Raw genomic sequence first — 13653 nt, 5'->3', positions numbered from 1 at the left:
TGTAAGGAAGCATTAAAAGCATGATGCTTTACACTCACTACAGATGTTCTATGCCTATATTCTATAAGGACAGCTCTCTATCCCAAAAAAGATGAGAGAGCTTCACATGTATGCACAGCATATGGGTGGCAGGAAAGTGACTTTTACAGCAGACTCGAGCACTGATAAAAACTTAATAGGCTGAAGAGTATCACGGTAGGTCAATCTAAAGCACTTTTCCAGCCATTGCTGGTGAATACATTTACGCATCCTACACTTAGTCGTTCCTGATGAGTGCTTCAGCCGCACAACCACGATGATCTCAGAAGCGGTGATTTATAGTAAACTTAACTGTCTTTCAGTCTTTCTGAAACCAAAATATTCCCATCTATCTCTGATACTACCACAATGAAATGGAATAAAGTCAAAAATGTCACAGATTGTGTATTTTCACAGGTGCTTTTAAAAAAAAACTCAGCAGTGCTGCAGAAATCATCATAGATGATGGGTTATAGCAATCGTCTCACTGTATTTCACTGCAAGCACTAAAATGACACTGAACTACTGAGCAGTACACATCATCACATATTTAAAAAATGATCTTTTCCATCCTATATATAAGTTTCCAATATGTCAGAAATGTCATTTTCCATTCTTACAAAAGGCTTTTCGTTAGGTGAATTCCCTTTGGATATGTCTGGTTCTAGGCCTGACTTTCCAAACACCATTTAAACCACTGATTAAGGCAACATGTGGACTCGAGGGTAAATTCCGGATGAGAATGTGGTTGTGAACCTTTAAGGTTCCAGCCAAACTCACTTTCCCCCATAACAGCAGTGGTTTGCCCCAAAATGGTTGATATTTAACGCCTAAAAGGAATAGTTCGGCCCCCAAATTTTTTTTTAACTCTGATTTGTTATGAATTATATTGTTATGAATATACTGATTTGTGACCAGTTCCTTGATAAAAAGAACCATCTCAAAAGAATGAATCAATTCAACTAACTGACTAAATGATCCAGTCACAGTGATTTGTGAGTTAACAGTTCACTGGAGGAAAAGATAAGTAAATGTATTTTCAGATGTTTCTGCACAAAGAGCTATAGTATGGTTTCAAAAGACTGAATATAATACATAAGCTGCATGTCGTCAGTCACTATGAACTGTCTATGAACTGGACAAAAATTATTTTTGTGTCCATTTGAAACAACAAGAAGGTGAGTAAATAGCAAAAGTTTCATTTTTGGGTGAACTATTCTTTCCAGAATTAGGCTTTTTAACTAGGCTTTTGACAATAAATCAATGCCTTTCACTGATATGACTTCTTCGAAAACGTATGCAGTGCACAAACAAAAGAAAGAAAGGGGAATATTATGACGGTCATCATCTTCAACATTCACAAACGATTATAATGCTGACTCACTTCCCCACAGGGAAGAGAGTGAAAGAGAACAGATATGTACTGACTCTGCCAGGCACTGCAACAACAGTCAACAGTTATGTTTCAAACCAAACATGAAATTATTGAAATTGATGGAGAAAAAAAAAAACTAAAAAAACTTTTTTTCAGAAATCAACAACCTTGAAAGTTTTTTCCTCCATCCCTGTTGTGGAAAACACCCCGAACCCAAACACGATCTTGAGCATGTAGAACAGAACGGAATCAGCTGGGGGCAATTTCCAAAAATAAACTTCTGTTCTGAGTTGTCCAAAAGTTGTTCTTGTAATAAAACCATGTGAGGGCCAACACTGAACATGCATTTCTAAATCAAAACAGACAAAACTGATTCAGTGTACACAATGCTCAACTGTCTTCTCAAGAGGGAATACTTAGATTTGGGTTACATAAACAATTCAAGGCTATGATCTTTAAGATATGGCAGGTTTCTTGTTTTCTGGTGAGCCTCACTAATCGAAGACTATGTGCGTCAATTACAACATCATGCTCTTCCGAGACACTGCATTCTCACAGAAGAACTCACGCACATAGCAACAAGAATGTTTATTCTTCTTGTCATTAAACAACTTGGATCAAATGCCCTCATTTTTGGAGAGATTGTTTTAAACTCTGCTTTTCAGTGCATTTCTTTCTCACAATTTTATCCGCTGTGGCTAGCTCGTTGGGACAGTGCGCACACCTGACGACTAGTCGGAAAGATTTCAGACAGATTTAAAAACAGGTTTGAAATCCATCCTAATGACTGCGACAAGTTAAAGTGTGTCTCATGATTGCATACACTAGAAGAGAGACACGAACAAGGAACTATGAGATAACTACTAAAAAGTAGGGGCATTTGTCCTGATGTGTACACCATTTGTTTGCCAAGGACCCTGACATGAGGTATTAACACAATCATAATAGGAATGTCTATACTTCTATCATTATTCTCTTTCTAAAAGGCTTAAACTCTCATCTTTCACAAAAGCCTGTCCACCCTCGGACATTTCCCTGAGTGACCCTTCCTGAGATTCCCAGTATGGAAATAACTGAATCTAATACTGCAACCATAGCCAAGGAATATAAGGAGAGAAATTCAGTAGAGAATGTCTAGGAAAGGACTTTTTCAAATAGTCTTCCCAACCTCACCCCCTTATTCAAATAGTATAATTTTTTTTTTTTTTTTTTTTTTGTGAGTATATTGCATAGTTGTGCTCGGATTTAATTGTTTTATTTGTGATAACGCAATGAAACATGCCAAATTGTGTGGACATAATTTTTGGCAAGGTTGTCATACAAAGAAAATTATGAACACATGCAAAAACAAGAGAGAGTCAACTAAATATTAATAACTGATTATGTTGTTGTCAAAATATGCTTTTTTCTGAGCTTTTTGTTTATCTATGCATTTGTTTTGCATGGTAAAATAAAACCTGTAGCTGTAGTCAGGGTTCCCACACCTTGGTTGACTTCAAATTCAAGGACCTTTCAAGGACTTTCCAGGTCCAATACCCTCAAATTCAAGGACTTAATGTGAGGCCACATTTGTTGTGTCCAACAACAAACGATGAGGTACCATCGTAGTTTCATGCGCACGTGAACTTCATGGCAACTTACAACACAAAGTACCTCATGCGGGAAACACTTAACATAACTCAGGGTTTTTCCTGGCTCAAAATGAGGCGGATGTGGTAAAATCCTAATAATGTATTTTAATAATAAGATAATAAAATGTGTATTTTTTGTAGATCATTATATAGCCTAATGTGTTTCCCACATTGTTTTTGTGGGTGGAGCTTGGTACCTCTAGAGGGGTCCGGGGGCATGCACCCCCGTAAGAAAATTTTGTACATTTTAAAGATAAATTCATTAATCTGGTGCACTTTGAGTCACCCGAATCCACTGTTAAAAATAGATAATCCACCCGCAAACCGCCTATATTCTTTGATTTAGATATCTGCATCTGATCATCACAGTACAATTATTCAAATTCTCAGTGTTAAGCATGATAGTATGGTAACATATAACACTGAAGTAGGCTGATTTAAAATTAACATTTATTTAAAATAAAAGGTCTTTTTTTGGCAAAATTACATAATTCCTTAATAGCCTAAACAGAGGCTTTACTCCCTTCAAACTTAAATTGTTTAATTTCATTGTTGTTTCAATCTTTCATTACATTACTGTTTGAATACACAAATTTTTGTACCTTTTATAAAGGGCATTTTTTCCCCTAATTTTATTAAATGTATGCTCCATCTTTCATTTCAAATTCTTAAATTTGATCAATATATTCAATTAAAATAATAAGACACTAGGCTGTTACCAATCAAATTAAATAATTTACATTGAAAAATTATAACTGTATTAAATTAGATTATTTTAAATATTTTTGAATATACAAATAAGGAATGTTGAAAAGAATGATACTTTATGAAACTAAACCGCCAGTAGGAGGCGGCAGGCGACCGTCTTAATGAGCGAGTCATTGAGTCATTCATTCATTCATTCAAACGGCTGATTTATTCAGAATGAGGCAGTTTATGAATGAGTAATTGAATCTTTGACTCAACCGATTCTTTCAAAACGCTGAATCATTCAGTAATGCAACAAGTGTTGCTGTGAGATGTGCTATGGTTCTGCTGTGATCTTTGTTTGGAACTATTTTCGCTGCTGAAACAGAACAAAAACAGTCATTGCGTCTAAAATGTAAGTGACTTAATTTGAACTATTTGTTATATGAAATCAGTCTCGGTTTCAATCTTGATGGCATTCAGGCAAACAGCTCTCTGGTCGCGTGTAGCCTAGGCTATATATTGTTTCTTAACTATAATATGTTATAAATAACTGCGCGAGCCTCAACAGCGCAACATTGTTACCGTCAGTACATTAGGTAGGCCTATATTATTATCAACTATAGGCTATCAATCACCACTTACTTTAAATGAAATAAAACAGAATCATCCTCACGGTTTCGGTGATTCCCTAGTTATTTTTTATTGTCGAGAGACGGAGGCGGCACAAAATTTGACGGAGGCGGCCGCCTCATAATTCTCTATGCAGGAAAAACCCTGGTAACGTAACGTGTAAATGCGCTTAACTAGTGTAAATCAAGCAAGCTAGTATGCAAAGGCCATGAAGTGTTGGCGAAATAACACATTAGGGGACTGGAGTGAATACGGAATTATTTCCAGAAAACTTATTGCACAAAATAAATTCAAGCACTTTCAAGCACCTGTCTCTATGTATGTTTATTTTCAAAAACTTTCCAGGGCCTTGAAAACATTTTTTCAGATTCACAAACTTTCAAGGATTTCAAGGACCCGTGGGAACCCTGTGTAGTATGCATTTGTAAATATACATCATGTGTATGCATGTATAAAATATTAATATAATACAAAAATATAATATATCACATACACGCCCATCCACACACGCGCACAACATAAAATGTCAAGTCAAATGTTCTTTGTGCTAAAAAGCAGTGAGACAAGGACCAATTCATTCATTAGATAATAAGATGATTCACAACTCTTTTCTCTTACCATTGTAATTCATAGCCGGCAGGACCAAAGACATCTTGGGGCGGCTGCCTTTGTTGTGATTGTTGGCAGGAAGAAGGAGGTGATCCTATGAGCAAAAGAAGAACAGCCATAAAAACACATGAATGAGGAGAGTTTATTACTTTGGTGAGAACATAAATTACACTGGATTGGTTCTCAAAAAACAGTGAAAACAGTTGCTTCTTTATATTTTTGTGGAAACTATTATGCATTTTTTTTCTTTAAAAAAGGAAATCATACTGACCCAAACAGTAATGTATATGCAATTAACATTTGCTGAAGCCAGTTTATTTCAGTGCAAACAAGTTCAAACTTGAAGCGCTAGAGAGTGTCGTATAACAATTCTATAATCTGGTAATAAATGTATGTACATTATGTACATTTAGTCCAACTCAACTGTAACATTCGGAGACATGAACCTGTCAGGACACACACCTGTTGAAGACAGAAACCATATGGACAGGAAAGCCATGGAGCTGGAGATTATAATAACACTCATGCCTGTGTGATGGATGGGAAACGGGTCATGGATTTGTGACGTCTTGTGTCATGTAGACTTCAGTAAATGTGTTAGCGTTTAATACCATCTGTTGTCACTGTAGTAAAGATGTGCAAAAAAAACTGAATTCACAATGACAAATAGTTCACCCAAAAATAAAAATCCTGTCATTAATTATTCATCTTCATGTCATTCCAAATCTGTATTACTTTTATTCTTCAATGGATTCCAATTGTAATTGCCTTTTAAATGAAAGAAATGTAAAGTAAACGAAGACAATTTTTTCACTTTTGGGTGAAATATCCATTTAATGTTCAATTCTGGTTCTGATTAAAAAGAAACAAAACACCAAATACATCATAATGTTGCTCAAAGATTATTAAATTTGTGTTACAGCATTCTGGCTTTTTTCCCTCTTCTCCAGCCCACTGTGGTTCCCTAGACTAGATTATGACAATGAGGTCTTTTAGGAAGAGCACGGAAGATGCCACGTTCTCTCTTTGTGTACTCCAGCAAGTGACCTGAAACCTGTGGGTGCGATCCTCCGATTCAATTGCCTTCATAGTGCCAATGAGAGGGAAGGTGAAAGAGAGAAATAAAGATTGAAAGGGCCAGTTATTAACCATCTCATCAGATAGACATGAACTTTTCATCAACTCTGAAGTGTGACTGGCTCAGAGGGAGCAGCAAACTGAGGATATTGTGATCGGCTTACAATGAGGATAACAATTAACAAGAAACATCCCTAGCACAGTTTGATCGTTTGTAGTGCAACTCTGGGAGATCAGAACGCTTGATTCAATGGAAAAAAGAAAATAGCAATATTAAGTTGCAAGCACAGTCCAGACAAGGATGCTGGGCTCACTGCACAAAAGCAAACCTAAATAAGACATGCAAATTCTCAGAGACACATGCCAATAAACCTAGGAAACAAAATAAACAAACAAAAACTTCAATAAAGTTTTCGTTATTAACAATCACTTTCATCCTTTATTTGAACTGATTGTCTCTCCTCTCTAAGCTACACATTCTTGAAAAACAAATCAGAAGAGGGCTGATCTAACAAGTCAAAGGACACCAGTGTTGTTTAGCAGTAGTTCAGGGATTCATGGCTGACAGACTAAAAATGCTGTAATTAGGGTTGTTAAATGGTCAAACACAACTAAAGACTAGTTCACCCAAAATAGTTGGAAAAGTTTCATTTACTCAATGTTTTCGAACTATTTTTCTCTTTATTTTATATAAAAAAAGGTAGGTGCCAATTTTCATTTTGGATGAACTATCCATATGTCCTCTTAATAATCTTTGTTTTGTGATAAACCATAAATAACCCTCTTGAGGTTTTCTAAAAAAACATTTTGTCTTTAAAAGAAAAAATTTGGAAAATACACGGATAATGTGCACTGGGATTTGTCCCGGGATCGTTTGATTTTGGTTCATTCACACTGCCAGTGATTTTCCGGAATCTATGAGCGTGTTCACACAAATCCCCTAAAGACTCCTCTTCATCATTTCTACACGAAGACAAGTCCATACTCCCCAGTAGCGCCACTGGGTTTGCCGAGTGGCTTGTTCCGGGACTGATCCCGGCAATGTTACTAGGTCCCCATCGCTGCATCGATCCCGGCATCAATCCCGGGACGTGTTTGCGTTCACACAGAAGGCACTCTAGCAATTTTACGGCAATTTCCTGGGATCAACGTGCTGTGTGAAAGGGGCTACTGATGATCTGACTACTATTAAACAAATGGTCACACATTAGAATCGTAGGCAGACAGAAATGCAAATCTGACGGATTAGGCTTTGAGCTTTTAACGTTCATAAACGGAGGTCATAATCTGAGGATGTTTTGGAGGAGCTGAGACAATATTTTTAAAGTCTGACTTCCCAAAAGAGTGAACAAACCTAGAGACATAATGAAACACAGAAAACAGGGCAGTGACTATGATTAAACCAGTCAAACATCTTCTGGCTCAACTCACCTAGATGGGGCTGATTTTCAGGACTGATATTAATGAACACAAAAAAAGACAACTTTGATTTTAAAGTCTTTAAATCAAGACGTAAAAGCTGGCAGAAAGAGATGTAGCGTCCACAAAAACATCTTTATTTTCTAATTATGAGTCACTGACATTATGAGTCATTTCTTTGTTTTAGTTTCACAAAAAAGAGACGTGAAGACCTGTTTGCCATTAAAAAAATAAATCACCAGGATGAACTGGTGAGTGATAACCATCTACACTGTCATGCAAATTGGTGAAATATATGATGACACTAATTTCAGAGCTGAGCCATTGCAGTTTGTTTCAATTTGGGTGCGTTGTTTCCTTCGTAACAAACTTCAAACATACAAGGAATAAAGAACAAACTGATGAAAGATGACATGCAATTAGACTGAAACAAAAATGTTAGAAGATTACTACAAATGCAGTCTGACTGAAATTACGCCCAGCTTAAGATCATGTACATGTGTACAAAAAAATTAGGCCTGACTCATTTGAATAACTCTTCGTCGTTTCAGTTTTTCCCCTTTTACAAAGCTGGAAGTAGCTGCAAAAAAATATTTGTTAGCTAAAATAAAAAATTAAAACTAATTTTAATGCATTAATAAGTGACATTATGGGGGGGGTAAATCTGAAACTGAAAATCACTATAATAAACAACAATATGCAGCAATTTTTTTTTAGCATGTGTCCATGAAATGTTGCAACGACCACACAAAGGACAGAGTCTTGCTTGGTTGATCTAAACAGCCTCAAACAAACCTCTTGAATAGATTCTGATAATTATGCCACTAAGCCATGAATCTCACAAACTTGGCAAATCCAATGAGTAATTGTTCTATGATGCATGTCATCTGACATCAAATCATTTTTCAGGGTACTTTGATGAATAGAAAGCTTATTTGAAATAGAAATCTTTTGTAACATTATAAATCTCAATCTCAATTTAATGCATCCTTGTTGAATAAAAGTATTAATTTCTTTAAATCTTATTGACCAAAAACCTTTGAAATTTTGTACAGCATAATTAGTGTGATATAATCTAATTTAATTTACATGAAAAAAAAAAAAAAAAAAAAAAACATTAGTTTACTGCCTTGTATATCTTTAAAAATCAAGGTGGCAATACAAGACTCACTGTGTGTTTTATTTCAAACAAGAACGATAGTTTACAAACTGTAAAAACAGGAGTTTATAAAGACCTCCCAAGATTTAACACATGCTAGAAGATTCTCTGACAGGCCATGTGCTCTATTGTGGTGGAACCATCTCAAGTGTCTCTTTATGATGCTGTGTGGGCTCTAAAATCAATGTGTGGCCACAGGCCGATAGAAAGCAGATAGACAGATGAAAAGATAGATCAACTTACCCGGCGAAAAGAGATCACGTAGAATGTGTCCCCTCTTCTGTTGAGTTCATCAAAGAAGTCATTGTAGGTGCGGCGAGGGGCGTAATACACCTGCAGTTCGCTGCTGGGAACCCTACATACAGGATACAAACACTGATTTACATTTTATCACGGATAAGAACTGCATGTGCAAATTATGATGTTTACTGCAGGTAAAACCTTTGACTTGTACTGAAGAGGGATTTTTTATATATAATATATATATATATATAAATAATGATTATTCCATATCAAAAGGTTCCAGCTGTATCTGGTTTACTTTGCATATGTTATAATAAAAATACTAATCATCTAATCTAATTCTCACAAATCTCTTGATAAAACACTTTCTTTCCTGTGTGAATGTGGCCTTTCCCCTGTTGTCAGTGTGATGCAATGGAATGTCAGCCATGCTGATTTTTGGCCCAATGTACTGCTGAGGTCAGCCAAACTATAGCAATCAAAAATATGATTTACCCTGAGGGAGAGCAAGTGAGCCAACCAAAAACACGAAAAATAAAAATAAAATAGAGTTTTAGTATGTAGGCAGATACAGATTTTTAAGGTGTAAAAATATTCAAGAGAAGAGTTACAAAACTGAGTTTGCATTGGAGGTCTACTCCCCTCTTAAAACACACCAGCACCCACTTGTGAGGTGGCTTTGTGATTGGGACATGACAGCTGAGGGTGAATTTCACCCTTGAGACTGAGAGCATCTCGTAAAAAAAATTATATTAAAGGCTGAATGGCCTGCACGAACAGCCTAAAACAAAATATATAGCAATTCGGCTGTTGGTTATTACAGAGGTATTATAACTTCATGAAAGATTACGAACAAATAATGTTTTCTTGGAATAACATGTACGGATGATCGTGCACAAAAAGATAAAAAAAAATGATTATATATGGCATTGTTTTAAAAATTTCCCTCAGGCATTAATACTGGATTTGATGACAGCTTTAAAAAAAAAAAAAAAAAACGTAGAAATTCCAGAATTCCGCACCTCTACACGCAAAATTTTTGCCAAACCTACCACCGACTTTGGCAGATGACGAATTGGGCGTCAAACTTCAGCGTCTTGTAATACATAAATTCAAATTGTCCTCAGACCATTTCTCAGAATACACATTAGTAAACATTACAACATTTGTACAAAGTTTACATTACAAATAAAGGGACTGTTTTTTACCGTTTTGCTCACATAAGCAAATACCCCAATAAAAAGCCTGTACAGCATTGGCACAACACTGCAGAAACGAGAACTGATGACTGACTCTCATACACAGACCATGATGACAAATATGCTGATATACGAATATGCTGCTTGATGTTGCAGGAACTTCCTCACACATCTAGAGAAACTTACTTTTCAGAGGAATCCGTGTACTGGATCTGTGTCATTATCTGTGGTACCTCAGCCCGTTTATCTGCTGCTTTCTGTCGGACAAAGAAAAGAAAAATGTCACTTTCTGTTACCCAATTATACAAAATTAATATGAGCACAAGCATATTCCCATGTGTGTCACTGTACGTGCTTTAACATCTCTATGCTTAAGCTCCTGTCATCGAGTGTTAGGCTGATAAAGTGCATCTCTCTCACACTTTGTTTAGTTCTTTGCTCTGTGTCGACAGTACACAGAGTCTGGGAAATAGCCATTTGTCAGTATACCCATCCATCTGCAATCACCCAACCTCTCAGCACTCTGCATGACAGTATTTACTTAGTGCTTCAGTCCTGGTGACGGAAAGCAAACATGGCTGCAACTGGCGGTACCGGAGTACACAGCTTTGTGATTATAATGGGAGCGAACTAGATTTGTTTAGAGTTGTTGTTGTTGGTGAGGACATTATTTCTCTGGCATTAGCGGGTCCTGTTTAAGACCACCAGTTTTTCTGGGCCAGAAGGCCTTTAAATGTAGTGGAAACGCATTGGAATGACTTCAGATTGGGCGATGGGAACCTATTAGTGGAAAATGGTTATCAGTGAAAATGTGTGTGTGTTTGTGTCTGTCAGGGCAGTTTCCACACATAAGGCAGACCCTTCGAACACAGGACAGCCTTTCAAACAATCAACCTTCTGCACACTATGCTTCTCTAAATCATAACAAGCTTTCCATCCAACTGCTCTCACTATTAGTTATCTGAAAAAATAAATGATAAGGAACTAAAGCAAACAAGTACAGTCTTTCTGTCACAGTCATTCTGCCTGTACGGTGTATAAACCGTACAGATTCACATTAAGCCAAAATCAGGCTCAAGGGAAGGTTTCTGGAAATAGAATTGTGAAGCTTTTTTGCCACAGGACTATTCATGTAAAATTATTTCAGTACAGATTTGAGTAGAGATTCTGCTACCAAAGATGGTAAAATATGTTTCTTGAACATTTATGCGATGTTATGCCACAGAATACGGTCCATTATTTGACCCAATAACCTTTTTAGCTTCCAGCCTGGTTCTTCAAACCTTTAGGCTACACAATCCTGTGGCCAATAATCTCTGATCTTTTGTCATTGATTTGTGGCTGTGGTATAACCATTTCAGGAGTCAATATGGTGTATGACTATCAAATAAAGTAAAGGTAAAATGCGTGTATGCATTTCAAGACAATTATTTGTGACTAAGTTGATAGCCATAATTTGTTGCCATATTTTGTCCCCTGCACAACAGACAAGCAGTACATATTTTTCCACCATTTTGATTTCAGTGTTAATACATGTATGCTGCTTCAGTGTATTAAATAGTAATGTAGTGTTTTGAATGGTATACACTACCATTCAAAAGTTTGGGGTTAGTAAGTTTTTTGTTGAAAAATTAATACTTTTATTCAGCGAGGACACATTAAATTAATCAAAAGTAACAGTCAAGACATTTATAAATGTTACAAAAGACATCTGACCCCACATTTTTTAATAGTAGTGAAATATTAACATTAATTTATTATATGAATTGTGGAAACTGTAAACTGCATATAGGGATTTTAAAGCTTAAACAGAACAGCAAGGGTTTTTACACGCATTCAAATCAAGTAAAGCTACAGACAGAGGTTTTGAAGCGAATCAGACTTAGTGTGGCAGAGACTGTAAAGGAAAAAAAGGAAATTAGTCAGAGAGAGAAGTCAGATTGTCTGAGCAGATTGGGGTAGGGGGGTGTTTACTTTCCCAAGACTGGATTATACTAAAAGTGGGTTAAAAAGGAATGAAAGAGACAAGCAGTGTGAGAGGAGAGAGAGAGCAAAGAAAGGGGTCTCATCCCTAATGTAAACATTTAAAAAGATCTATTTAAAGAAAATAAACAGTGTTATATCCTGGTGGTTCTCAGCTGCCTGTATCCAGGTTGGAGGTATGCAACAAAGAGTCTGCACTTGAGTCGGACCAATACAGATGTCATGCTGAAGGTCAAAGAGAAAGAAACAAGACTCTTCAATGACTACAACTGGACAATGTCAAGGCCCTTAGGTGTCTCTCTCTGGCTTTGTTCACACAAATCTGATTTGGATTTCAATTTCAAATCCAATCTTTAAAACAGATTTTTAACAATATCAGAAAGACAGAAAAACATAAAGAATCAAATAAATGTAGAAAGGCAATTGGAGGCTTAAAAGAGGAAAAGTGTTGTTAGTTCATACCGGGATGGTTCTGCCTCTGTGTTGAGTGTTGCTCAAGCGGCGGGTTTTGGTCCTCTCAACCTCATGACGATGTACCCAGCCTCTCAGCTCATGCGCTATCCTATAGTTATGCAGAGCAGAAACATCATCTCAATTTTAAAACAGAGTGGTTTTGCATAAAAAACATATGGTCAACAAGAATTTATCTTTGTGGACTTATTCATTTTTGATGAATGGCTGGACATCGGATTTGAAATGGCAACCAAGCTACATGATATAAGAAAAGAGTATAGCCTACAGAAAAGAATAAAAAAATTTACTCGGAGGATCTTATTAAAGCTATAAGTTTTACATTAGCAGTTCTAAATGCCCCGATATACTCACTGGAAAGTTCTTTTTTTCTTCGCTTAGGGATAAAAAGAAGTTTGAAATGCATGGCCAGCAGTATACTATTAGCCACACTGCTGAGAGCAGCTTTTAGATGAATATGTTCTTTGAATATCTTTCCTTTTAATAACTAAAAATATGGAAGTAAAGTAATGTCAAATGTTTTTGAAATAAAAAAGCCTGTTGAATTGCACTACTTGAAAAAAATATGCATTGCATTAACCATGCTTGCATTTTAATGCATTGTATTTTTAGGGCTTGCATTTTTATGGGCTGAAATTCAACATGGTTGAATATTTAAGCTGTGAATATTTCAATTAAAAACATTTCAAAGACATTTTCATTATTCAAAATTCAATAATCCATATTCACCTTTCATATTTCACTTCCAAAATATTCAAACTGTTTAAAAATACGACCTATAATATTCAACAGGCAATTTTCGGTCTATTTTATTTTGCTTTGCAAATTCGCTTCCACAAATTCAGTGGTTCAAATTCGACAGTAAATTCAACATTGACATCCAGGAACTGCAGGAAAAGCAGTAGATTGCCGAGCATACTCTCCATCTGCTGTTAGTCGACCTCACCAGCAGGAGGTGCAAAAGCGTGTATTGTTGACGAAGACCAGCAACAGTTAGAACAAGTAATTCATTCATAAAACTCATTTACAGCAATGTAAGTGTATTTGTGATTATTACGACGGCTGTTTTATGTTAAATTCCGTGTCTTCACGGTTACTTTTCCTGTGTAGCCTACATGCATCTTTCTCTACCGTGAACGAGATTAATGT

General features: G+C 36.3%; 1 protein-coding gene across 1 annotated transcript in view; it reads right to left on the bottom strand.

The window, feature by feature from the left end:
- Positions 1 to 13653, bottom strand: part of atf6 (activating transcription factor 6) — a 51954-nt gene that overhangs the window by 3832 nt on the left and 34469 nt on the right. The window contains exons 12-15 of the mRNA XM_084432804.1: positions 12496 to 12595; positions 10237 to 10307; positions 8852 to 8963; positions 4963 to 5047 (exon numbers count right to left, since the gene is read on the bottom strand). Coding sequence (XP_084288930.1) covers positions 4963 to 5047; positions 8852 to 8963; positions 10237 to 10307; positions 12496 to 12595 — 368 coding nt within the window. The remainder of the gene's footprint in view (positions 1 to 4962; positions 5048 to 8851; positions 8964 to 10236; positions 10308 to 12495; positions 12596 to 13653) is intronic.

This window comes from Rutilus rutilus (assembly GCF_951802725.1).
Source record: "Rutilus rutilus genome assembly, chromosome: 15".
Classification (NCBI taxonomy): Eukaryota; Metazoa; Chordata; class Actinopteri; order Cypriniformes; family Leuciscidae; genus Rutilus; species Rutilus rutilus.
The sequence above is the reverse complement of the archived record's forward strand: the minus strand, read 5'-3'. Positions and strand labels throughout refer to the sequence as shown.